The sequence below is a fragment of the Giraffa tippelskirchi genome, chromosome 7 (assembly GCF_054371585.1).
Source record: "Giraffa tippelskirchi isolate mGirTip1 chromosome 7, T2T-mGirTip1v1.2.pri, whole genome shotgun sequence".
Lineage (NCBI taxonomy): Eukaryota > Metazoa > Chordata > Mammalia > Artiodactyla > Giraffidae > Giraffa > Giraffa tippelskirchi.
This window is the reverse complement of record NC_137281.1, coordinates 99,526,844-99,554,611: the sequence shown is the minus strand read 5'-3', so window position 1 is coordinate 99,554,611 and position 27,768 is coordinate 99,526,844. Positions and strand designations below refer to the sequence as shown.

General features: G+C 40.6%; 2 protein-coding genes across 22 annotated transcripts in view; one reads left to right on the top strand and one right to left on the bottom strand.

Moving 5' to 3' along the window:
* Positions 1-3,883, bottom strand: part of CHP1 (calcineurin like EF-hand protein 1) — a 38,138-nt gene extending 34,255 nt beyond the window's left edge. Inside the window, exon 1 of one of the 2 annotated variants that reach the window (XM_081507700.1) lies at positions 3,724-3,883. In XM_081507700.1, coding sequence (XP_081363826.1) covers positions 3,724-3,748 — 25 coding nt within the window. In that variant the 5' untranslated portion in view covers positions 3,749-3,883. Of the gene's footprint in view, positions 1-2,047; positions 2,358-3,723 lie in introns of those variants that run through there. The other variant, XM_081507699.1, reaches the window with a different exon arrangement.
* Positions 2,064-27,768, top strand: part of EXD1 (exonuclease 3'-5' domain containing 1) — a 41,844-nt gene continuing 16,139 nt past the window's right edge. For 2 of the 20 annotated variants that reach the window (XM_081507666.1, XM_081507659.1), the window contains exons 1-8: positions 2,773-2,821; positions 2,925-3,039; positions 5,147-5,331; positions 11,562-11,630; positions 17,242-17,299; positions 17,548-17,675; positions 19,986-20,044; positions 23,168-23,254. In XM_081507666.1, coding sequence (XP_081363792.1) covers positions 5,199-5,331; positions 11,562-11,630; positions 17,242-17,299; positions 17,548-17,675; positions 19,986-20,044; positions 23,168-23,254 — 534 coding nt within the window. In that variant the 5' untranslated portion in view covers positions 2,773-2,821; positions 2,925-3,039; positions 5,147-5,198. Of the gene's footprint in view, positions 2,167-2,772; positions 3,992-4,534; positions 4,739-5,146; positions 5,332-11,561; positions 11,631-17,241; positions 17,300-17,547; positions 17,676-19,985; positions 20,045-23,167; positions 23,255-27,768 lie in introns of those variants that run through there. The other 18 variants (XM_081507668.1, XM_081507662.1, XM_081507667.1 and 15 more) reach the window with 12 other exon arrangements.

The following is a 27,768-nucleotide window of genomic DNA, read 5'->3' as shown; positions in this document are numbered from 1 at the left end:
CTGCTGCTGCTACTGCTAAGTCACATCAGTCGTGTCCAACTCTGTGCGACCCCACAGACGGCAGCCCACCAGGCTCCTCTGTCCCTGGGATTCTCCAGGCAAGAATACTGGAGTGGGTCGCCATTTCCTTCTCCAATGCATGCATGCATGCATGCTAAGTCACTTCAGTCATGTCCGACTCTGTGCGACCCTATGGACAGCAGCCCTCCAGGCTCCTCTGTCCACAGGATTCTCAAGGCAAGAATAGTGGAGTGGGTTGCCATTTCCTTCTCCCCGTACTGAGTCTAGACACTGGAAAAATTCAGTAAGTACTTGTTTCATTAGGCTTTCTGGCTCAATATGTACATTTGTCCCGGTGTGGCTGAGACTCTCCCTCAGGCTTGATTCTCTTTTCCACAACTAGGAAAATAGCTCTGCAGGAGTACTCCACTCTCAGTCACACAGTGAAAAAACCTTGAGTCCTAAGGCAATCGAGGCCACTTTCATTTAGTCAAATGTAATAAAACCAGAATGGGATTACTGCTCCCTTCCTCTTGAGGGAAAAACAGCTTTTTCCCACCAGCACTCTGGTTTATACTCCCTCATTATGTGACTCTTTATTTTAAGAAAGAATGCTTTAACTCTGGTGTCAACTTAGACGTAAAGTAGTTCTTATGTTTACAAGCGTGGCCAGAGGTCATAGCCACAAAATGTAATAAAATGCTTGCTGAATCCAAACCCTCTATGTTTCTACTCTTGGAATCAGAGTAAGTAATAAAATGACCATAAGGTCAAGTGGCTGCACATTATAAACATCTACCTACTTTCTTGTTTTCATTCAAAATCATAAAAAGGACTCATTGGTAGGTGGTGAGCTCCTTAAAATCTTTACAGAGAGGTTTAATGACTGTAAGTTAGGAGATGCTGAAAACAGTAAGCCAATCTGACAAGGGATGAGGCTAGATAACATCCCTTCCAACTTGAAGATTCTAGAAAGTTGGGCTATCAGAAAGCATGGGACAGTATTTATTTAATTGATCCCAGGCCACCCTTTCCTGAGTGATTCTGAGGTTCCCCCAGCACTCAATATTATCTGCAAATGAATCACTGAGTTATTTTGTGGCCATCTCATTATCAAAAACAGAAATTATGAAGATTCAGAGCCCAGATGCTTACATAACTCATGTAAAATACAAGAGTCATAATGGGTTACTGAGAAAATATTGTATCCATTATCAAGGGCTACAGAAATGTACCATGGTGTTTTTCAGGGCTTCTGAATTCACAAAACCCTGTTGCCCCTTTCACATTCAGAGGAAGAGATTAGACTATAAAAATCAGTTCCTCTACAAATTCACCGAGATTTTTGGAGCACATCCAATTTCCATGGCGACTGCATGAAATACACCAGCATAGCAGAAATCAATATATCTGAAATTAGGACAGCCAGCATCCTCAGTGTAAATAACAAACTGGTAGTCACAACATCTGCGCTTTTTCTCCACAAGCTCAGAATGAAAGTCTCATACTCTCAGACCCCTGATTCTTTAAGGTGTTCCATCACCAGGTCACGTCTTCCAAAACGTTACTACACGATCTCACTTTCTGGATTTATTTTTCCAGTTGCGGCAACAATTTGTCTGATTTCCCACAGTTGTCAGTGGTTTTAAGTCCTTGCCTAGAAACGTCACAGGAACGAAGACAATGTTTTCTACAGGACTTATCCAGAGTTCCTGAATTTAAGTTTGCTACGAGGAAAGACAAAGGAAAAGAGTTCCGAGACTTTCAAGAGCAGGGGAAGGAGAAAAGAGCGGGATCAGTGATTTACGTGTGATCGCGACTCCGGTCTTTGATGAGAAGGGAAGCCGCACAAGAACCAGAGTCCTACCGCGGGTAGCCTTAGCTGTAAGAACAGGTCTTCCATCATCCCCGAAGCTCCAGCGCTGGAGGATGCCTAGGAACCCCCAACCTCTCGGCACCCCAGCTCCAGATCTCAGCGACAGTCGCCCTCGGTCCTGAGGCCAGCCGGAGGCGCCCGGCCGCGTTCCCACCCCCTACCCGAACTCACAGCCAGTTTCCTTCTTGATCTCCTCGAGCTCTTCGTCCCGCAGTAACGTGGAGGCCCGGGACCCCATCACCAAGCCGGGAGCTCCGCAGGGAGCAGGCGCGCCAGAAGCGACAGCAGCGGTAAGAGGGAGGGACGAAGGGGAGGAAGGGCCGGGGTCAAAGAAGGGAGAGGACAGTGTTTCTACTGCGGACTGGGAAGGGAACCCAGGGGTGGTGCGCGGCGGCGGGCAGGCCGGAGGCCCAGCCAATTGGGAGTGAGGCTGCGCTCAGCGCTGGAGCCGACGTCGACGTCCCTAGCTCCAGCCCCGAATGAATTAGCCCAGCGCCGGGCCGGGTCTAACTAAAAACGGACCACGCCCCCGGAACCATGATGCCACCGGTCTTAAAGGGGCAATGCCATGCTGGCCGTAGCGCCCGCAACTAAAAAGGCAACGCCATTGACCCACTGTTTTACAACACACTGACCCGTGGCAGTCAGTGTAGCCAACCTGTTTCTCACAGAACTCTAACATTAGAAATCCCACCCTACAGTTAGTATGGGTTGCGGAGAGAAACAAAAACACAGAGGCAAAACGTGGCTTGGTTGAACGCTAGGGTGTGTCTCCTGGGAACTGCATGCTGGGAATTGCATTGCACCTCTTCATTTTTTCCTGGAGGCTCTCTCTCCTCCAAGCCGCAGGGGGCGCTCGCGAGCCAGTCTCGGGACCGCGCGCCGATTGGCTCCTCGGGAAACAGCCGGCAGGCGTCGGCTCCAGAGTGTCAGCGCCCGAGCTGGGTACTTTTCTCTAGTTGTTTTCGGGATTGCCCTCTGATAACGGCTACCGAGGGTTTGGAACTTCCCGAGATTTCTTCCTTAAAAGCAGTCCTTCTTTTTTCAGTTCAAGCTTGAAGCTCGAGGAATTCACCATTTGGCTGAAATAGGCACAAATTTCCCAAATTTCCGTTGGAGGGAAAAAAAAAACCAACCTAACGGTGGAGGACAGACTTTCTAACGTACGGCCCGCCGTTTTAAGTTGCTTATTTTGCCTTAAAAATGAGGAAATTTCCATTTTGTTCTTATGGCATATTTTTGTTTGTTTTCTTGAAAACGTTTAAAGCCACCTATCAAATTAGTACACCTTCTCAAGAGAACCAGTTCATTTGCTGTGGCTTCAATGCCTTTACACCCCTTCCCCACCCCTGTTACTTTGTACAAAATTGGTTTCACTTACGGAAGAACCAAATTCTGACAGATCTCAGTACCTAAGCCCTAGAAAGACTGTCTTAGCAGGCTGGTAGTCAACTTAGGTTACGCAGGTTCTAGTTTTACTGAGTTGTTTTCATGATTGACTTGCTCTCCTCTGACTTAATGATGTCTGCTTCATAAGCAGAGGGTGACATGTTGGATATGCCCATCTCGGCCACAGGAGCTTGTTTTTATCTTGAGAGTATAAGTACGGTAGAAAAATCTGTGTTGTCAGCAACTTGAGTGTCCGTTTTCTGAGTGTGCCGTGAAGCCCATCTCTGGCTTCTTACTAATCTTGTATCTTACCTTTGCAGTCGTCCTCAGTAGAGCTTTCTTTGCTTTGTGTTAATGCTTTTCTGATTTACTTTAACATTTCTTAAATTTCCTTTTTTCCCAAGCGTTTCACAAGCTTATTTCTTATGTATCTTTAAAAAATGTAAGTTAATTTTTACCTCTAGTAAGGGCTGGTTGTTCCATTTTTATATTCTCTTTTATTTCTGTAAAAATTCCGCTTTTGCTTGTTGGATTGACTGGAACAAGGAAGAATGATTTTTCCAGCCACTCTGGTGACTTGTTCTGTGTTCCCTCTGGAAGCGTAACACTCACTGCTGCACTCGTCTCCACTAGGGGCCTGGTTTTAGTTCAGGTTCCACTACCTTCTAGCTGTGTAACCTTGGACAGGTGTCGTAAATCTTAATTTAAGCCTCAGTTTCTGCATAGGTAAATCAGGCAGTTGTTGTGGGCAACAAATAACAGTTGTGAAAATACTTGCTAGACCTTAAAATATTAAGGTGTAAGTTATTTATCTGGTTAAAAACACTATGTAACTTCTCACCTTCTTCCTAGATGAATTGGGCCTTAGTTATTTGGTCAATGTTTTGTAGTTAAACTAAGTTGCAAAATTCACTAGTTGACTATTCCAAGTGTGGTGAAGGCAAGCCGCTTTTAAATTTAAACCACTGTGAAGGAACACTTAGCTGAGGTTCAAAATACAAAGACATCCAAATAACAGGATTGTTCTAAAAGATGTTTTTTAAAAAAAGAATTCATCTTTTAAATTACAGTATTACACTAAGGAATATAAGAGTATCTACTGTGAATGATAGTTATTTCTGCAAGATAAAGTTTTTTCTTTGTGCATTTCTGTATTGTTATCCTTTTTATAATCAGCATACATCATTTTTACAAAAACAGTTGAATTTTACAAAACCATTGTGTGGCGTGTGGCAGTTTAATCTGTCAGGCTGCACATGACTGGTTGGTGACATTACAGCAGCCCAGTCCCTGAGCTGTGGCCAGGGTGGGGTGGAATGACCCTCAGAGCAACATGGCAACTGGATTTTAATGCAGAAATGGTGATAATTCTAACTCACTTATTCTTTGGTTGTTAACAGTGTGAAACTCTGGAAATGTTATTAATCTAGAAGAGGTTATATCCAGAAGAGATTAGATCCTGGACATTTCTGGGTAAACAATTCATTGCAACATGTGTTGTCAAGTGTTTGCCAATATCATTTTTTTTTTCACTTGATCTGTTAGTATTTTTGGCTGATGTTAAAATGGTGTATGTACGTGCTATTGAAAGGCCTCTAAATGTTCTTCTTGCTCCATTTAGCTAAGGAAGGATAGGTGATATTAGGCCATTTTATAGACAAAGAAATCAAACCCTCTTTGCCTGGAGCCTTACAGTTTTCAGTTTCCATGTATAAGTTAGAGTTGATGTTTGCAGTGATCTTTTTCTCATTGTAATTCTAAACGATAAACAGAATTACTCGAATATTTTTATTTTTCTTGTCCCAGGTATGAGGAAAGGAAAAATAACCTCATTTCTCCCAAAATATTAAAAAAAAATCATAAATCTCTTTTATTTTCAAGGGTTTAGATATTAAAGAAGATTATTTGAAGACTCCTTTTGGAATCAAATAGCATGGATCTCAGCAGTGACTACCATTTCCTCAACCATATTTTGTGGAGAAGAGTGAGACTCACATTAGTTTGTGGCATTTTTGAAGGAGTACTGCAGCATGTGGACCCTGACAAGATTGTTGTTCTAAAGAAAGGTCTCGTTTTATTTCTCATAATCTCCTGCCTTTTAGGAGACTAATAAATGCATTTGGGTGATGATTCTGGGTTCTCTTAGCAACTGGAAGAGTGGCATTATTCCTATTTTAGGGGAAAGCTGGAAGGAAGATTAGAATGTTATTTTCCCTAACGGAGCAATATGACTGTATATGCTGGCTTGTCCACCTCTGTACTTTTTTTTTTTTTTTTTATAAATTTATTTATTTTAGTTGGGGGCTAATTACTTTACAATATTGTAATAGCTTTTGCCATACATTGACATGAATCAGCCATGGGTTTACATGTGTTCCCCTTCCTGGACCCCCCACCCACCTCCCTCCCCATCCCATCCCTCTGGGTCATCCCATTACCCCAGCCCTGAGCCCTTGTCTCATGCATCGAACATGGAATGGTGTTCTGTTTCACATATGGTAATATACATGTTTCAATGCTATCCTCCCAGAACATCCCACCCTCACCTTCTCCCTCAGAGTCCATAAAATTGTTCTATGCATCTGTGTCTCTTATTCTGTCTCGCATATAGGGTTATCGTTACCATCTTTCAAATTCCATATATATGCATTAGTATACTGTATTGTTGTTTTTCTTTCTGGCTTACTTCACTCTGTATAATGGGCTCCAGTTTCATCCATCTCAGTAGAACCGATTCAAATGTATTTTTTTTAATGGCTGAGTAATATTCCATTGTGTATAAGTACCACAGCTTCCTTCCACCTCTGTACTTTTATTGACATGATAGTGGAAAATTTCAGTATATAGGTTTTTTTTAATTGGGTGCATCTTTTAATTTCTCTCCATATGCATCTTGAAACTAAAAATGAACACTGTATTAGATAGAATTGCTTTTGGCTTCAACAGACGAATTTCAAAGACGGTAAGGGGCTAATTTTTGTCATGCACAAAGAAGCCCAGAGGTAGACTGCTGAGGAATAGTGCAGTGGCTGAAAGATTCCAGGAGAGATAAGGCATCTTGTGCTCCTACTCTTGTGCTCCTACTTCAGTGATCACCTGTTATCCTCACGGTCACAGTGTAGCCTTTACACCTCCCAGTTCCAACTCCAGTTCCTTTATGAAGGATATAATTCAGGAACAGCCAGATGGAGGAGATTTATAGGGCAAGGTTTGTGGGAACGGGCTCAGAGTTTCTACTGTCTCTAAGCATGCCACCCTTTTAGCCTCTTCCATGTGTTCACCTTGAAGCCTCAATGTAGAGTTTTTATTCAGCTAGAATATTGACTTGTTAGAGTAGTTGTTTTTCCTGGCATGGTAAGTTTCAAGTTCACGATTGAAATGTGTAAATGACATTTGAGAGATTAGTATTATTGTTAAGCCATATTATTAGTTAAACTTTTGTAGGCTAGGATGGGACTATATCATGCTTTTGCAATATTAATTCATTTGGTAATCATTTATTGAGTTTTATATCCCAGGTACAGTGCTGGATACCAGGGATATGGATAAGAATAATACGGTCTCTGGCCTTGAAAAAATTAGACTAGTAAGGAGACAGATAAACAAGTAGAAAGATATAATGCAGTGTGATATCCTCTGATAGAAGGACACACAGGACGCTATGGAAACACAAAATTTCTAATTTAGATCTGAGACAGTGGGGAAGGTTTCCCAAAGGAGGAATTGATGTCGGAACTGTTTTGAAATTAGATGCATTTCACAAGAGTTAACTGCTTGGGAAAAGCGGGGAAGATTGTTTTAAGCCAATGATTCTCAGACTTCATCTATATTTCAGAATCACTTGAAAGACTTGTTCAAACACAGATTGATGCCTCCCACCCACTCAAAGTGTTTCTGATTCTTATGGTCTTAAGTGGGGTTCAAGAATTTGTGTTTCCAAAAAGTTTCCAGGTGATACTGATTCTGTGCTGGAGAACACACTTTGAGAGAACCATTTTTTTAGGGAGAAGTAGCAGCATATGCAAAAATAGAGAACTGAAAACTTGGTGCATTCAGAAAACGTTAAGTATGGTAATTGCCTGAGGTCCAGTGGGGAGGACTCCTCACTTCCACTGCCCAAGACGGGTTCTATCCCTGGTCAAAGAACTGAGAATCTTCATGCCTTATAGTGCAGCCAAAAAAACCCCAAAAGACAATCTAAGTAAATTTCAGCATGAGGATGTGGGGAGAGATAAGGCTAGAGAAGAGAAATAAGCATGGGGCAGATCAGAAGGACCTCACATGTCATAACATTTGGAACTTCTGAAAGCAAAGAGGAACAATCTGAAATATCTTTTAAGTGGGAGTCATATAGATTTTCAAATTACTTGCCTGAAATTTTTAATGCTATATCAGTTAGGATCCGTGCTCAGCTGCTAGAAACAGATTCACTTCTAGTGGCCTAAACAAATCGCGTAAAAGAAGGCAGGTATCCCAGAGCTACTCTGACTCTCCCCAAAGTTGTTCTTTACCTTTCTGTGGTACCATCTTCACCATGTGGCTTCAATCCTAAAGGGCATATGGTAGTAGCTGGTGGAGTTAAACACAGGAGGAAGAGGAAATTTCTTTATACCTGTTTACTTAAAGCTATGGTTTTTCCAGTACTCATGTGTGGATGTGAGAGTTGGACCATAAAGGAAGCTGAGTGCTGAAGAACTGATGCTTTTGAACTGTGGTGTTGGAGAGGACTCTTGAGAGTCCCTTGAACTGCAAGGAGATCCAACCAGTCCATCCTAAAGGAAATCAGTCCTGAATATTCATTGGAAGGACTGATGCTAAAGCTGAAACTCCAATCCTTTGGCCACCTGATGCGAAGAACTGACTCCTTGGAAAAGACCCTGATGCTAGGAAAGATTGAAGGCAGGAGGAGAAGGGGACGGCAGAGGATGAGATGGCTAGGTGGCATCACTGACTCGATGGACATGAGTTTGAGCAAGCTCCAGGAGTTGGTGATGGACAGAGAAGCCTGGTGTGCTGCAGTCCATGGAGTTGCAAAGAGTTGGACACAACTAAATGAATGAATTGAACTGATTTACTTATTTTATGTACTATTTGGGCAAAGCAGGGAGTGATATCACTATGATAGTAGTGTGAAGGAAACTTTTAAGTAGGGAGAAACAAGAGACAAGGAGAATAGACAGGGAACTATTCAGGCAATCAAGGGACCCAGTAAAGAGGAAGTAATGGGAGTCAGAGCTTAATCTTGTCAAGGAATGGAGAAGACAGAGTCTAGAAATGCTTAAGAGAGGGGATTAGTAATTTAGTAATCAATTAAATAGTCAAAGAGCAATGGAAAATGACTCCTACGTTTATGACTGAGATTTGACGTATAATACTGTTATTGATAGACATGGGAAGAGGAACAGGTTTGTTGGTTACTGCAAGAAGATAATGATCAGTTTGAAAAATCTTGCAGTAAGTCTGCCATTAGTTGAAACTTCGAGTGGACCTCAGAGAAATAATCCATATTGGAGAAATGAGGGATTAGAATGACTAGGAAGTGGATATGATCATTCAAGGAGAAGGTAGAAGGATGAAGAACATAACCCTAGGGACTGTCAGTGTGTAAGCGGCAAACGGTGGTGGTAGAGGCAGCTGAGGAGACCAGAAGGAGCAAATCAGGGAGATGCTGGAATGCTGGTTATAAGATGCATATTAAAATCACTGAGGCCTGGGTTTGAATCCTGACTCTTTCACTAGTAGTGTAACCTTGAGCAAGTTATTCAACCTTTCTGAGCCTCAGATTCCTCCATAATGAAGATAATGAAATGCCTATCTCATTATGTCACTGGATAATTAAACATAGGCAATTAATTAGCATGATGCCTCACTTAGGTGCTTAGTGTTATGACTCTGGATAATTAGTAGGAAAAGAAATAAACACTAAGAATGTCTTGTAAGTCAAGAAAGTAGAGAAGAGTATTGTCAAAGGATGCATGAGTGCCAAGTATAAGATAGTAAACTTCCAGGGAATTTTACAAATAGGCAGTTGGTGATCTTTGACCTCAAGATATATTCTAGCTGAGCTATTTAAAATCTTAAAAGATGCTGCTGCTGAAGTGCTACACTCAATATGTCAGCAAGTTTGGAAAACTTAGCAGTGGCCACAGGACAGGAAAAAGTCAGTTTTCATTCCAATCCCAAAGAAGGAGAGTGCCAAAGAATGTTCAAACTACTGTACAATTGTGCTCATTTTGCATGCCAGTAAGGTTATGCTGAAAATCCTTCAAGCTAGGCTTCAGCAGTACATGAACTGAGAACTTCCACATGTGCAGGCTGGGTTTAGAAAAGGAAGAAGAACCAGAGATCAAATTGCCAACATTTGTTGGATCATAGAGGAAGCAAAGGAATTCCAAAAAAAAAAAAAAACAAACACACCTGCTTCATTGACTGTAATAAAGCCTTTGACTGTGTGGATCACAACAAACTGTGGAAAACACTTAGAGATGGAAATATCAGACAACCAATGTCAGACATCAGTTACCTGTCTTCTGAGAAACCTGTATGCAGGTCAAGAAGCAACAGTCAGAACTTTACATGGAACAACGTACTGGTTAAAAATTGGGAAAGGAGTATGACAAGGCTGTATATTGTTACTCTGTTTATTTAACTTATATTCAGAGTACATCATGTTAAATCCAAGACTGGGTGAATCATAAGCTGGAATCAAGATTGCCAAGAGAAATACCAACAACTTCAGATATACAGATAATACCACTCTAATGGCAGAAAGTGAATAGTAACTGAAGAACCTCTTGATGAGGGTGAAAGAGGAGAGTGAAAAAGCTGGCTTAAAACTCAGCATTCAAAAAACTTAAGATCATGGCATCTGTCCCATCACTTCACGGCAAATAGATCAGGAAAAAGTGGAAGCAGTGACAGATTTTGTTTTCTTGGACTCCAGAATCATTGCAGATGGTGACTGCAGCAATGAAATTAAAAGACACTTGCTCCTTGGAAGGAAAGCTATGACAAACCTAGACAGTCCATATAGTCAAAGCTATGGTTTTTCCTGGAGTCATGTGCAGATGTGAGAATTGGACCATAAAGAAGGCTGAGCATCAAAGAATTGATGCTTTCGAATTGTGCTGGAGAAGACTTTTGGGAGTCTGCAGAGTTTGTACTGCACAGAGATCAAATCAGTCAATCCTAAAGGAAATCAACCCTGAATATTCATTGGAAGGACTAATACTGAAGGTGAAACTCCTATACTTTGGCTACCTGATGTGAAGAGCTGAGTCATTGGAAAAGACCCTGATGCTGAGGAAGGTTGAAGACAAAAAGAGAAGAGGGCAGCAGAGGATGAGAAGGTTAAATACTATCACCAACTCAATGGACATGAATTTGAGCACTATCTGGGAGATAGTGAAGAACAGGAAAGCGTGGTGTGCTGCAATCAGCAGGGTCACAAAGAGTCAGACATGACTTAGTGACTGAACAGCAACAACAGCAAAGAATATATTCAGTGGACTAGTGAAAGTGAAACTCCATTGTTTTCAGTTGCTGAGAGATGTGGAGATACACAGATGCTGTGAGCATTTCCATCTAGAAAAAATGACACTATGTTGTAAACATGACATCTAAACTTCTAAATCCTTTACCTACTCACGGAAGAGCCTGTAATTGGGCTAGGAGTTGGGCTGTTGTCTGACAATTCATAGTTCAAGCAGGTAGCATGACATGAAAAGGGTATGCACTCTAGAAGTAGTCAGATGCCTTAAACTTGTTTCTGGAGTTAGGTGGAATAAAAATCAGTAGAAATATAACAAATAGATAGTCCTTAGCCTCAGAGGCCTTAGGATATTCTTGGCAGAAGTTTCAGTTCAGTTCAGTCACGCAGTCATGTCTGACTCTTTGTGACCCCATGAACCACAGCACGCCAGGTCTCCCTGTCCATCACCAACTCCCGGAGTCCACCCAAACCCATGTCAATTGAGTCAGTGATGCCATCCAACCATCTCATCCTCTGTTGTCCCCTTCTTCTCCTGCCCTCAATCTCTCCCAGGTGTATTACTGCTGCCATTTTAGTGTATCTTCGATCATTCTGGGGTTCCCTCTGTTCTTTATACCACTTGTTTCAAGGTTATAGCTTTGTAATTTAGCTATATGTTAGCTTTGATTCTTTATTCCTTGGGGAAGATAATTTGGTGATTTTTTATAAAATTCAGATTTGGGCAGTTTTGAGAGGTATCGTATTTTCTTACAGTTTTAGGGAATATTACTTTTTATTAATTAAATGAATTGTTTTCTATAACAGTGAAGAATGCAGAGACTGGTCTAAGTGTCCCAGGAGTGAAGATGTTTTTTGGACATGAGATTGTGAATGGTGAGAGCTTCATGTTTCCTACTTGCTGGAATTGGGATTTGCAGTAGCAGGAAGCTCACTGCTCTGCCTCATTCCAATATTTGGTTGTGAGGGGGTGGTGCAAGATGTTGTCTTGCATTTGTGAACTCTTAAAGTTGGTATTTGAGAATTGTCCCTTATCGTACTGTTGCAGTAGGTATTGTGAACAGAACTGTCTTAAAGAATTTTAATCATCTTGGTTTTACAATATGAGGACAACTGGTTCTCAATATTAGAGGTCAGTTTGCAGGCAGAGTTATCAATCTGAACAGAGAGGAGTTATCTTGTTCAGCAAGTGAGTTTAACACCACACGTTCACAGTACATTATTTGAAACGTTGGGGCCAAATGTTTCAGAACCCAGTCTAGTTCTGGATTTTTGAAAACCTAACAAAGGGTTTGGGAGCTTCCCTGGTGGCTCAGACAGTAAAGACTCCGCCTGCAATGAGGGAGACCCAGGTACGATCCCTGGGTTGGGAAGATCCTTTTGGGAAGGAAATGGCAACCCACTCCAGAATTCTTCCCTGAAGAATTCCATGGACATAGGAGCCTTGTGGGCTCCTATTGAGCCCATGGGGTTGCAAAAGAGTCAGACACTACTTAGCAACTAAACAACAAAAAAAGAGTATATACTGGTCATATTACATAACACTTCAAGTGGGTCTGGTCAGCACTCTGTAATAACACATTTCTGCAGAAAAATGGGAGAATAATCATACTAAGTGGGATAAAACAGGACTATAAGTAGTATGACAGTTCAGATTTTGCTCCCAAAGGAGTTACACAAAATTTTTGGTTTTCAGACCTTTTGGGGTTTTGCAATTACAGGAAGCACCCCCGCTCTTTATTTCTGCCAGCAAAAACCATTTAGCAAGAATAGATCCAATTATTTGCCTAAAGGAATATAGACACTCGTCTGATCAGTGTGCTTCAGACAAGCCAAATGAAATAAGAGGAAAAAGGTTGCAAACAAGAACTGTTCTTGCTTTCAAGAACGCAAAAGCAAAAAGCCCTCCAAGGAGGAGTAAATATCGGTATTGGGTGGAAGGGAGTGGGGGAATGGAAGACCTAGGACCTCATAGAACTATGCATTTCTTATCATTGAGGCAGATACGAGGAAGGAAAAGGACTCCTGTAAATGAGATATTACTACTTCTTGAAAGATTGTTTTGTGAGCTAAATAGAATTTAGGGAGAGATGAAAATCTCACCAAATTAATGACTGCCAGCCCAGACCTACTTTAAAGCAGAGAAGTCCAGCCAGCTTATCTACCTGCCCTTTCTCACTCAGTCTGCTACTAGAGTATGCTACTTGAGAACCCCATGAACAGTATGAAAAGGCAAAAAGATAGGACACTGAAAGATGTACTCCCCAGGTCGGTAGGTGCTCAATATGCTACTGGAGATCAGTGGAGAACTAACACCAGAAAGAATGAAGAGATGGAGCCAAAGCAAAAACAACACCCAGTTGTGGATGTGACTGGTGATAGAAGCAAAGTCCGATGCTGTAAAGAGCAATATTGCATAGGAACCTGGAATGTTAGGTCCATGAATCAAGGCAAATTGGAAGGGGTCAAACAGATGGCAAGAGTGAATGTCGACATTTTAGGAATCAGTAAACTAAAATGGACTGGAATGGGTGAATTTAACTCAGATGACTGTTATATCTACTACTGTGGGCAAGAATCCCTTAGAAGAAATGGAGTAGCCATCATAGTTAACAAAAGAGTCTGAAATGCAGTACTTGGATGCAATCTCAAAAACAACAGAATGATCTCTGTTCATTTCCAAGGCAAACCATTCAATATCACAGTAATCCAACTCTATGCCCCAACCAGTAATGCTGAAGAAACTGAAGTTGAACGGTTCTATGAAGACCTACAAGACCTTCTAGAACTAACACTCAGAAAAGATGTCCTTTTCATTATAGGGGACTGGAATACAAAATAGGAAATCAAGAAACACCTGGAGTAACAGACAAATTTCCTTGGAGTACAGAATGAAGCAGGGCAAAGGATAACAGAGTTTTGCCAAGAGATCGCACTGGTCATAGCAAACACCCTCTTCAACACAAGAGAAGACTGTACACATGGATGGTCAATACCAAAATCAGATTGATTATATTCTTTGCAGCCAAAGATGGAGAAGCTGTATATAGTCAGCAAAAACAAGACCAGGAGCTGACTGTGGTTCAGATCATGAACTCCTTATTGCCAAATTCAGACTTAACATTGAAGAAAGTAGGGAAAACCACTAGACCATTCAGATATAACCTAAATCAAATCCCTTATGATTATACAGTGGAAGTGAGAAATAGATTTAAGGGACTAGATCTGATATACAGAGTGCCTGAAGAACTATGGATGGAGGTTCGTGACATTGTAGAGGAGACAAGGATCAAGACCATCTGCAAGAAAAAAAAATACAAAAAAGCAAAATGGCTGGTTGAGGAGGCCTTACAAATAGCTGTGAAAAGAAGAGAAACAAAAAGCAAAGGAGAAAAGGAAAGATATACCCATTTGAATTCAGAGTTCTAAAGAATAGCAAGGAGACATCAGAAAGCCTTCCTCAGTGATCAGTGGAAAGACATAGAGGAAAACAATAGAATGGGAAAGACTAGAGATCTCTTCAAGAAAATTAGAGACACCAGGGAACATTTCATGCAAAGATGGGCACAAGAGAGGACAGAAATGGTATCAACCTAACAGAAGCAAAAGATATTAAGAAGAGGTGGCAAAAATACACAGAAGAACTATACAAAAAAGATCTTCACGACCCAGATAATCACGATGGTGTGATCACTCACCTAGAGCCAGACATCCTGGAATGTGAAGTCAAGTGGGCCTTAGGAAGCATCACCATAAACAAAGCTAGTGGAGGTGATGGAATTCCAGTTGAGCTATTTCAAATCATAAAAGATGATGCTGTGAAAGTGCTGTACTCAATATGCCAGCAAATCTGGAAAACTCAGCAGTGGCCACAGGACTGGAAAAGGTCAGTTTGCATTCCAATCCCAAAGAAAGGCAATGCCAAAGAATACTCAAACTACTGCACAGTTGCACTCATCTCACACGCTAGTAAAGTAATGCTCAAAATTCTTCAAGCCAGGCTTCAACAATATGTGAACCATGAACTTCCAGATGTTCAAGCTGGTTTTAGAAAAGGCAGAGGAACCAGAGATCAAATTGCCAACACTCACTGGATCATTGAAAAGGCAAGAGAGTTCCAGAAAAACATCTATTACTGCTTTATTGACTATGCCAAAGCCTTTGACTGTGTGGATCACCACAAACTGTGGAAAATTCTGAAAGAGATGGGAATACTAGACCACCTGACCTGCCTCCTGAGAAATCTGTATGCAGGTCAAGAAGCAACAGTTAAAAGTGGATATGGAACAACAGACTGGTTCCAAATAGGAAAAGGAATACATCAAGGCTGTATATTGTCACCCAGCTTATTTAACTTATATGCAGAGTACATCGTGAGAAACGCTGGGCTGGAAGAAACACAAGCTGGAATCAAGATTGCCGGGAGAAATATCAATAACCTCAGATATGCAGATGACACCACCCTTATGGCAGAAAGTGAAGAAGAACTAAAGAGCCTCTTGATGAAAGTGAAAGAGGAGAGTGAAAAAGTTGGCTTAAAACTCAACGTTCAGAAAACTAAGATCATGGCATCTGGTCCCATCACTTTATGGCAAATAGATGGGGAAACAGTGGAAACAGTGAGGGACTTTATTTTGGGGGGCTCCAAAATCACTGAAGATGGTGACTGCAGCCATGAAATTAAGACACTTGCTCCTTGGAAGAAAAGCTATGACCAACCTAGACAGTATATTAAAAAGCAGAGACATTACTTTGCCAACAAATGTCCATCTGGTCAAAGCTATGGTTTTTCCAGTAGTCATATATGGATGTGAGAGTTGGACTATAAAGAAAGCTGAGGGCTGAAGAATTGATGCTTTTGAAGTGTGGTATTGGAGAAGACTCTTGAGAGTCCCTTGGACTGCAAGGAGATCCAACCAGTCCATCCTAAAGGAATCAGTCCTGAATATTCTTTGGAAGGACTGATGTTGAAGCTGAAACTCCAATACTTTGGCCACATGATGCAATGAACTGACTCATTGGAAAAGACCCTGATGCTGGGAAAGATTGAAGGCAGGAGGAGAAGGGGACGACAGAGTATGAGATGGTTGGATGGCATCACCGACTGAATGGACATGAGTTTGAGTAAACTCCAGGAGTTGGTGATAGACAGGGAGGCCTGGCATGCTGCAGTCCATGGGGTCTCAAAGAGTGCTACACAACTGAGCGACTGAACCGAACTGAATGCTGCTGGAAACTCTTTTTGTCCCTTGAACACCTTTTCAAAATGCCAGTGATAGTGGTGGTAGTAGAGGGATTCTTAATTGTGTTAGACTTTGCAGTAGAGTGGAGTAGAGTTCTGGACTGGAACAAAGCTAGGCTGTAGATGAGTTTGTAAAAATAAATGAAGGAATCACTCCCACCATCTCCTAACTTAGGAGAAGGCTGACCACTGACCAGCTTTGGAATCTGTACAGATGGATTCATTTCTTCCTAAATTCAATTTCATGATTTGGACTTCGTTCATAATTTTAAGATCAGAGAATGGTCATCTCCTTCTTTCTTTGCTCTGTGGCTTGGTCACCCATGGAGGAGTCTCCAAGGTGCTGAAAAGCACCTTGAATAAGAACTAACAAGATGAAGGATAATAATTGACTAATACATGTTTTCAGTGAATTTTGCTTTCTCTGACCAAAACTCATTACTTTTAGAATGTAGGAAAAAGAGACATTTTGAAACATAGTGACCCCTGAGAAGCTTCTCCTCCCACTGAATAGTACCCAAGTGTACTTAATTGAATTTTAGATGCCATCAATGATAAGGTGCATTATTTCTTTTTCCACTCTAAGAAAAAAGCTGCCAGTTTAATTGTCATGTGTATTTACTGTAAGTCATATCCAATTTCAGAGCTGTTTAAAATGTGCGTCTTAGAATCAATGATATATCAGTATAATATTTCCCTGTATTCCGTGAACCATTAGGTTAAAAAAAAAAGTGGTTTCAGAGTCTCTGTGGAATGTCTCTCTCATATTTCTTTTGTGATTTCCAGTCTAGCTTTTGCTACCTTTTATGTTTCTGACCTTTAGTGTACCAGACTGTGAAAGAATCAGTGTGAATGATTTAAGAGTAAAACCCCAAACAGTACATGGTATGAGGGAAGATGCATTAGGATGGGAATAAAAAAGAAAGAAAAGATGTCTCTAGAACCAATCTGCTTGACCACAACAGTGCCCTGGAACAGAAAGGGTAAAGTGGACATGTAGAGAGGTTCCTAATCCTGCTAAATGAGCAAGAAAGCTATGTAGAGATGTAAGAGTAGGGGTCTCCAGTACTTCTCCAGTACTTTTTCTGCTCTATTTGTTACTGGTCAGGGAAGTCCTCTATGGACTAACATTTCATTCCCAATTACTCTGTGTTACATAATCAAACTGTGGGTGTGGGTGAGGGAGGAGTAGTAAACTGCTTTCAGGTTGGAAGCCCTGTTGAAATCCGTCTGGTTATTTTACAGTGGAACTACTGGATGAAGTGGAACAAAGTGAAGTAAGAGAAAAGGCTTCTTCTGTTAGGTATGATGAAATGATTTTCTTAATTATGATGTTACCCAAATATACCCATTAGGGTAGGAAACCTTAACTCTAATTCACTAGTTGTGTAGCTCCTAAAATGAAGAAACAGGTAGATGGTTTCTTCAAATCAGTGTAAGCAGTGGATGAATGGGTTCTCTATGAAAGGTCCAGAGTACTTACCACTGATGTGTGTATGGCATTAACAACAAAGAACAAGTTCACCTAAGTGTTGTTTTTTGTAAGTATAGTCTAAACACAGAAAGAAACAAGATGGATACAATAAAAGATGAAGACCTAAATGTGCATAAGCCTGCTTCTCCTGCCCCTGAGTTGCCAATAACCTCTCTTCTGAATGACCTCAAGTACAGCCCATCTGGTGAGTACTAGGGCTCTGAATTTTCTAGGCTTTCTTGTGATTCAAAATTCTTCAGAGTTGGTATATAACCCAAAGTCAGAGTTCTATCTAGAACTCTCAGCTAGGACATTGTTTCTAGGGTCCAAATTAAGATAAAAGATCACGATTCATTTGTTTATTTAATGTTTGCATGCACACTATCTACCAGACACTGGGGATACTAAAGTTTGGTATCTCTACACTCCTTGAGTTATGGTGCATGAAACACACTGCTGCTGCTGCTTCTGCTAAGTCACATCAGTCGTGTCCGACTCTGTGTGACCCCATAGACGGCAGCCCACCAGGCTCTGCCAACCCTGGGATTCTCCAAGCAAGAACACTGGAGTGGGTTGCCATTTGCTTCTCCAATGCATGAAAGTGAAAAGTGAAAGTGAAGTCACTCAGTCGTGTCCAACTCTTAGCAACCCCATGGTCTGCAGCCCACCAGGCCCCTCCGTCCATGGGATTTCCCAGGCAAGAGTACTGGAGTGGGTTGCCATTGCCTTCTCCTGAAACACACTATTAAATAAGATAAATTAGTATACTATGTAGTTTGCTGGTGCCACATGTTAAGTAGAAAAAAAAAGTGAAAGATGAGAAATGGGTGAAGAGGGTGGTTTTACAATTTTGGGGCATCCAGAAAAGGTCTCGATGAAATGGTGATGTTTAAAGTAAAATCTTGAAGGAAGTGAGGGATCAAAGTGTGTGAATATTGGAGGAACTGGTTTTTAGGCATAAATAATGAACAAATGCAAAGGCCTGAAAGAGGAATATGCTACGATTTGAAGGGACAGTAAGGAGATAAGTGTAGCTGAAGTAAGGAGAACAATTTGGGATGAGGTGGGGTGAGTGGAACGTGGAAGATTTTGTTGATCATTAAAAGGACTTGGTTTTTACTCTGCAGTGAGAAGAGAAACCACTGGAAGTTGGTTGGTTATTTTTTTCCTTTCCCTAATGACTAAGGATGTTGAGGATTTTTTACTGTGCTTATTTGACATCTGAACATCTTTGGTGAATGTCTATTCATATCGTGTTCATTTTCTTATTTGATTGTTCTCTTTATTCAGTGCTGGAAGTTTTTTTTATGTATATTCTGGATACAAGTCTTTTCTCAAATACATGCTTTGCAAATATTTTCTGCAAGTCTCTGGTTTGCCTTTTCATTCTCTTAAAGCATCTTTTGAAGAGAAGACATTTTAAACTTTGATGTACAGTTTATCCATTTTCTTTCTTTTATGGATTGTGCTATTGATGTCATATCTAAGAAATCTTTCCTAACTCAAAGTCAAAAAGATTTCCTCCTGTGTTTCCTTCTAGACACATTAGTATATGTTATGCTATACCTCTAATATTTTAAATTACATAATTAGAAAAATAATTTTCAGGATCCAGAGAATTCCAAATATGTGGACATTTGGCCTATCACCAGAACTAATTTATTTTAAAATGCTATTTTTTATTATGAATGTGCTTTTAGAAAGCACATGTCTTAAATACTATATGGGGGAATGGAAGACAGTATTACACGAAAATGGAAATCAAAAGAAAGCTGGAGTAGCAATACTCATATCAGACAAAATAGACTTTAAAACAAAGACTGTTTTAAGAGAAAAGGAAGGACACTACATAATGGTCAAGGGATCAATCCAGGAAGAAGATATAATAATTATAAATATGCATGTGCCCAATATAGGGGCACCTTAAATACTGTATGATATCACATATGTGGAATCTAAAAATTACAGCAAACTAGTAAATATAACAAAAAAGAAGTGGATTCATGGATACAGAACACAAACTAGTGGTTACCAGTTTAGGGAGTGATATATGTGTGGGGGAATGGGAAGTACTAATTATTGTGTGTAAGATAGGCTACAAGGATGTATTGTACAACACCAGGGAATATAGTCACTATTTTGTAATAACTGTAAATTGATTGTAACCTTTAACAACTGTATAAACATTTTTTTTTAAAAAGGAACTACTTGTCTTGAAATATTCAAAACATACACCTATGGTGAGGGAAACATGGATTATCACAAGAAATGAGTAAATATTTCACTTTATGAGATTATCATCACTGTTTATTCTCAGTTGACAAGTCAGATGCTAATAGTGGGATGGACTGATACAGGTGATAATGAAATAGTTCTCAGTATTCTAGACATAGTCTCAGTAGTTCTAGACATTTGAGTTGCAGTTGAGTTGGAGTTTAGGAGTATGGCTAAAATTAGTGGAAGGGCTATTCTGTTGCCAAGGAAGACAAATATATATAATATCGTTCTCCTGTAGAGGAAGAGGAGGTGACATACACAGTCATTGATCAGTTCCAGCAGAAGTTTGGTGCTGCAGTAAGTATTGCCCTCAGTCATCCTGAGTATTGTCTGCAAATGGGTATCATGTCTATGTCTCATAAATTTTTCTCTTATTGTGAGATCACTGTTTTCCCTAATAATTTAACAGAATATCTGAGTGCCTGCTTTGTGCCAGGCATTGTTCTGAGGTCTGGGATAAAATAATGACAAAATTCCAGGACTTTCCTAGTGGTGCAGTGGATGAAAATCTGCTTGCCAATGCTGGGGACACAGGTTTGATCCCTGGCCCAGGAAGATTCCAAGTGCGTCAGAGTAACTAAGCCCATTCGCCACAATATTGAGCCTACCCTGTAGGGCCCAAGAACCGCAACTGCTGAGCCTATGTGCTGCAACTGCTGCAACTACTGAATCCTGCTCACCTACAGCCTGTGCAAGAGAAACCCATGCAGTGAGAAGCCCAAGCACTGCAACTAGAGAAAGCCCAAAGGCAGCAATGAAGACTCAGCGTGACCAAAAATTAATTAATTAAAAAAATTCTATATGAAAACAGAAAAAAACAAAAGATAAAGTTTCAGCCCTGAAGGAACTTATTTTAATGCAAGAAATAAATAATTATATGTCAACTGATGATAAATGCTATAAAGAAAACAAAAGTTTAGTAGGGTGAATAGAATGTTAAAGAGTTCCTATTTTATTTAGGGTAGACAGAGAAAACCTCTGTCAAGAGGTGACAGTGAAGCAGAAACCTTAAAAGAAGTAAGGGAGCTAATCATGTGGATATATAGATAAAAAAGTTAAAGAAGGCATGATTAGCAAGAGCTAAGGCCCTGTAGCTGAAACACTCTTGAGTTGTATGCAGAGGAAGCAGGGAGGTCCTTGTGGCAGGACCACAGTGAAAGAGTGTTAAGAAATGGAAGTGGGCAGGAAGCAGATCAGGTAGGGATTTTTAGACATAAGGATTTCAAGTTTGACTTGAGTAAGATGGAGAGTCATTGGCAGTTTCAGAGGAGAGTCAGAAATTTTTTACTTATATTTTAAAAAGACTGGATGCTCTGTTTAGGCAATTTCTTTATGATTTATTAATTTGACATGTGGCAGTAACTATTCAGCCTAGGTTATGATTCACAGATACACTTCAGGGAAGTCATTAGGTTTTTTTGTTTAGATGCAAGCTTATGCTCATGTATGCCCAGGTATATTTTTTAATGGAGTGTTAACTTTCAACTAGATTCTTTTTTTTTTAACAGCTTTATTGAGATATAATTCACATGCCATAAAATTTGACAATTTAAAATGTATGATTCACCAGCTTTTAGCATATTCACAGAATTGTACATCCATTACCACAATGAATTTTAGAACATTTTTAATACCCGAAAAGGAAATCCCATATTCCTTAGCCAATACCTCCAATCCCTCCTCAGTTCCTCAGCCCCTGGCAACCACTAATCTATTTTCTGCCTCTGTGAAGTTGCTTGTTTAGGATATTTCATATAAATGAGATTGTGCAATGTATGGTTATTTGTGATTGATTTGGCTTCTTTCACCTAGAATGATACTTTTAAATTCTGTGTTATAGCACATATCGGTATTTCATTTTTTTTGTTGTTGCCAAATCATATTCCTTTGTATAGATATACCAGATTTCATTTATCCTTTCACCATTTGAGGGACACTTGGGTTGTTTTTACTTTTTTGGCTGTTATGAATAATGTTGCTGTGAACACACATTGTACAAGTCTTTGTGTGGGCGTATGTTTCCATTTCTCCTGGATAGATAATTACAAGTGGAGTTGCTGGTTCATATAATGATTCTGTGTTTAACTCTTTGAGGATTGGCCGGTACTGTTTTGCAAAGCTGCTGCACCATTTTACTTTCCTACCAGCAGGACATGAGTGTTCCAGTTTCTCCACATGCTCACCTACACTTATTATCTGTCATTTTAATTATAGCCATCCTAGTGGTATGAAGTAACAATACAGCTTTGTGGTTTTGATTTGTGTTTCCCTAAAGGCTAATAGCGTTAAACATATTTTCATGTGCTTATTGGCTATTTTAACAAATTTTTACTGGAGTATAGTTGACTTACAATGTTGTGTTAATTTCAGGTGTACAGTAAAATAAATCAGTTCTACATATATCTACTCTTTTTTTTTTAAGATTCTTTTCCCATTGTATATTTTCTTTAGAGAAATATCTATCCCATTGTCATTTTAATTGTTATAAGAATTTTTTAATATACCAACAGATGCTTTAAAGGATCCATGACAGCAGCAAAAAGTAAGATGAGAACCTTTGCTCTGGAAATTGAAAGAGCTGGTTGGAAATTCTTATCAATAGGGAAATATAGCCTTTGTTCCTGGTTTTGCAGCCTTCTTGTTAATTGAGAATGGAACTGAAATTCAGTCCCCTTTTTTAATCATTGATGGAACATACTCAGAGTATAGAAAACTTTATGCTCTGAAAAGAAAGATATTGTGCTAGTGTACATTGCTTTGCTCTTCTATTCTTGAATAATTTATCTACCTGTAAAATGGGGAGAATCTTGTGCCATATAGATATTTTCATGGATTATGGAGTAAGGATTTTAGAATTATATAATGTTTTAAAATATGATAAGATTGTAGATAATAAGAGGACCAGCGTGTGTTTTGGGGATACTCTTATTTCAGTTTTGAGTAATTTAATGAATCCAAGACTTTAAAGGATCTGTTGAGTCTGTGTTTTTCTCATTCTGAGCAGTAGATACTGTGAGACTCAGACACTGTGTGAGTTTTGTTTTGGTACAGTAAGTTGCCCTATATTAGTTTGCTGATTTTTGCATGAAGAATCTTTCCATAAGGACTAGAAATTGTTCGCTGTAACATCAGTAGTGACAAAAGGTATCTCAGCTTTCAACTCTTATTAGCATTTGTGATATGTTGATTTATTTTCCAGTTGTGGAATAACTTTGTGAACACTGAAAAGATCAGAGGTATTCAGTGTGATATGTGTATGTGTGTTTGTGTGTGCATGAAGCAAACGTGTTTGGGATTTTGTAAGTTTAAAAAATATGGTCCAATTTGTTTATTTCTAGCAATTTTACTTGTGCCATTCATGATGTCATAATTGCAGCATTTACTTCCTGGAGATTTTTATTTTCTTCCTTTTCTCACCAGATGTTCCACATCAAGAAACAAAGTGTCCTGAGTGTGGCAGCAGAAGGAGCTAATGTGTGTCGTCATGGGAAACTATGTTGGCTTCAGGTGAGAGAGTTCTTAAAACTTTTGAAATAATTGTAGATTCACTGGTAAATTTATTTTAATTGTCTTTTTATGTCATCCCAGTGTTGCTGTCCTGTAACTTGTTTGGAAGGTCTTTCAGTTTCCTCGTATTCAAGTTTATTATTTTCAAAAGGAAAGAGCTTTATAATCAAAGGTGATGTCTCATAGGCTCTACTTAAGATCTTCTTTCTCAGCTCTGTTCTCTTGCCTTAGATATACAGAGAATTTCTTATCTTTCCTTCTGGTTGGTAACTTTCCACAGTAGATTTCTGCCACATTATTTTCATTTTCCTGGATAACGGAGATGTCAGTTGAGGGTCTCTATTATATCCAAGGAAGTTTGTACTGAGCCTTGAATAGCTAGAGGATGGGTAACCACCTTTGGATCAAACTCAGTAGCATCAGTATTTAAGGGGTGTGTGCGCTAAATCGCTTCAGTTGTGTCTGACTCTTTGTGACCCTATGGACTGTAACCTGCCAGGCTCTCCTGTCCATGGGATTCTCCAGGCAAGAATACTGGAGTGGGTTGCCATGCCCTCCTCCAGGAGATTTTCCTGACCCAAGAACTGAAGCCTTGTCTCTTAGTTTCCTGCATTCGCAGGTGGGTTCTTCACCACTTGGGCCCCATGGGTTGGTATTTAAAGGAGGAGTGGGCCAAAAAAGCCAGCTGAATTCCCAACCAATGTCCTCCATCTTTTGAATGAGGACTTATATCAGCCTACCTTATTATTCAACTCTGCCTCGGTTTCTGGTTGTCTTTCAAACCTCTTTGCTGTCTAAGCAGCCTGTTACACTTTATATAACTCCCAGTAGTTGAGGATATGCCGAGACCTGTCAGTGTCCCCATGGAGGTGATCTCAGCACATAGACTCAGGGCAACTGGAAGTGAGACCCTCGACCATCAGCTTTTTAAAGTATGCAAATATATACAGTCCTATGGGACCACATCATGAGAAACGCTGGGCCGGATGAAGCACAAGCTGGAATCAAGATTGCCGGTAGAAATATCAATAACCTCAGATATGCAGATATGGCAGAAAGTGAAGAAGAACTAAAGAGCCTCTTGATGAAAGTGAAAGAGGAGAGTGAAAAAGTTGGCTTAAAGCTCAACATTCAGAAAACTAAGATCATGGCATCTGGTCCCATCACTTCATGGCAGATAGATGGGGAAACAGTGGAAACAGTGAGGGACTTTATTTTGGGGGCTCCAAAATCACTGCAGATGGTGATTGCAGCCATAAAATTAAAAGACACTTACTCCTTGGGAGGAAAGTTATGACCAACCTAGACAGCATATTGAAAAGCAGAGACATTACTTTGTCAACAAAGGTCCGTCTAGTCAATGCTATGGTTTTTCCAGTAGTCATGTATGGATGTGAGAGTTGGACTATAAAGAAAGCTGAGGGCTGGAGAATTGATACTTTTGAACTGTGGTGCTGGAGAAGACTCTTGAGAGTCCCTTGGACTGCAAGGAGATCCAACCAGTCCATCCTGAAGGAGATCAGTCCTGGGTGTTCATTAGAAGGACTGATGTTGAAGCTGAAACTCCAATCCTTTGGCCATCTGATGCGAAGAGCTGACTCATTTGAAAAGACCCTGATGCTGGGAAAGATTGAGGGCAGGAGGAGAAGGGGACGACAGAGGATGAAATGGTTGGATGGCATCACCAACTCAATGGACACGGGTTTGGGTGGACTCTGGGAGTTGGTGATGGACAGGGAGACCTGGCATGCTGCGGTTCATGGGGTCGCAAAGAGTCAGTGACAACTGAGCGTCTGAACTGAACTGAGCTGATGGGACCACAAGCATAAAGCTTTCTGGCCAATAGAGCTGGGCAATCTGGAGATGTCCCCTGCATGGCAGTTACAAAAATCAGGGTTCCAGATGAGAGTATTAGCACTCTTCTGGGTGACATCGGCAAGCTGGAGCAAGGGAAAGCATCGAGATGGAGTCCACAGCTTATGTTCTTTGAGAGAAGCTCCATAGGCCGCTAAAGGGTACCAACCGTGGAACCTGCCCCTCAAGCTGAAGCTCCAGGACAAGCAAAGAGCTCTCCTTCACAGAAAGGTGGGGCATGTGCCCCAGTCCACTATCTGTGTAGTGCCCTGGGCGGGGGTTGTGATAGACTGCCAAGGACTGTCCCTCCAGTTGCCACAGTCCTGTAGGACCCAGAAATACAAGCTACCCTAGCACCAGAGCCATGCCATCAAGGGGCATCCTCTGGTAGCAGCCTCAAAAACCAGGGAACCAGACACACAAAATACAGAGGCAGTGACTTTTAACATATTGAAATATTTCGGTTTTCCTTTTTCTAATAATTTGTCATTGTTCTCTCTTTATTAATTAGTTTTACAAATTATTAACTTTATTATACTAAATAAAGACTTTGCTCTCCATAACACCCACATTCCATAGAGCCTACCGATGTAGCTCTATCCCAATTTTTAAGAATTTTTATTTTTATATAACTTTTTATAAGAATACAACTGATTTTTTAAAAATAATTTGATTAATTTATTTAATTTGGCTGTGTTGGGGCTTCATTGCTGCATGGACTTTTCTCTAGTTGTGGCAATCAGGGGCTACTCTCTGGTTGTGGTGCACAGGTTTTTTTACTGTGGCGGTTTCTTTTCTTATGGAGCCTGGCTTTAGGGCAAGCGGGCTAAGTAGTTGCAGCTCCTGAACTCTAGAGCACAGGCTTAATAATTGTGGTGTACAGTCTTAGTTGCGCTTCAGTGTGTGGGATCTTCCTGGATCAGGGACTGAACCTGTGTCTCCTATATTGGCAGGCGAATTCTTTACCACTGAGCCACCAGAGAAACCCATATTTTTATATAATTTTTAAAGGTTACTTTCCACTTACAGTTATTACAAAATTGTTGACTGTATTCCCCATGTTGTACAATATATTCTTGAGCCTATATTACACCCAATAGTTTGTACCTCCTGCTCCCCTACCCCTATATTCCCCCACTAGTTTGTTCTCTATATCTGTGAGTTGACTTCTTTTTTTGTTAGATTCACTAGTTTGTTGTATATTTTAGATTCCACATATAAGAGATATCCTACAGTATTTCTCTTTCTATGTCTGGTAACGCCTTCCAGCGGAGAAGGCAATGGCACCCCACTCCAGTACTCTTGCCTGGAAAATCCCATGGATGGAGGAGCCTGGTAGGCTACAGTCCATGGGGTCGCTAAGAGTCGGACACGACTGAGCGACTTCACTTTCACTTTTCCCTTTCATGCACTAGAGAACGAAATGGCAACCCACTCCAGCATTCTTGCCTGGAGAATCCCAGTGACGGTGGAGCCTGCTGGGCTGCTATCTATGGGGTTGCACAGAGTCGGACACGACTGAAGCGACTTAGCAGCAGCAGCAGCAGCAATGACTTCCAGGTCCATCCATGTTGCTGTGAATGACAAAAGTGTGTCCTTTTTTATGACTGAGTAGTATTCTACTGTATGTGTGTGTGTCTCTCACCACTTCTTTTTCCTTTCACCTATTGATGACCGCTTAGGTTATTTCCAGGTAATCAGTTCAGTTCAGTTCACTCGCTCAGTCGTGTCCAACTCTTTGCGACCCCATGAATTGCAGCACGCCAGGCCTCTCTGTCCATCACCAACTCCTGGAGTCTACCCAAACCCATGTCCATCGAATCAGTGATGCCATCCAACCATCTCATCCTCTGTTGTCCCCTTCTCCTCCTGCCCCCAATCCTACCCAGCATTAGGGTCTTTTCCAATGAGCCAGCTCTTCGCATGAGGTGGCCAAAGTATTGGAGTTTCAGCTTCAACATCAGTCCTTCCAATGAACACCCAGGACTGATTTCCTTTCGGATGGATTGATTGGATCTCCTTGCAGTCCAAGGGACTCTCAAGAGTCTTCTCCAACACCAAAGTTCAAAAGCATCAATTCTTCGGCGCTCACCTTTCTTCACCGTTCAACTCTCACAACCATACATGACCACTGGAAAAACCATAGCCTTGACTAGACAGAATTTGTTGGCAAAGTAATGTCTCTGCTTTTAAATATGCTATCTAGGTTGGCCATAACCTTCCTTTCAATGAGTAAGCGTCTTTTAATTTCATGGCTGCAATCACCATCAGCAGTGATTTTGGAACCCCCCAAAATAAAGTCTGACACTGTTTCCACTGTTTTCCTATCTATTTCCCATGAAGTGATGGGACCAGATGCCATGGTCTTAGTTTTCTGAACATTGAGCTTTAAGCCAACTTTTTCACTCTCCTCTTTCACTTTCATCAAGAGGCTCTTTAGTTCTTCTTCACTTTCTGCCATAAGGGTGGTGTCATCTGCATATCTGAGGTTATTGATATTTCTCCCGGCAATCTTGATTCCAGCTTGTGTTTCTTCCAGCCCAGCGTTTCTCATGATGTACTCTGCATATAAGTTAAATAAGCAGGGTGTCAATATACAGCCTTGATGTACTCCTTTTCCTATTTGGAACCAGTCTGTTGTTCCATGTCCAGTTCTAACT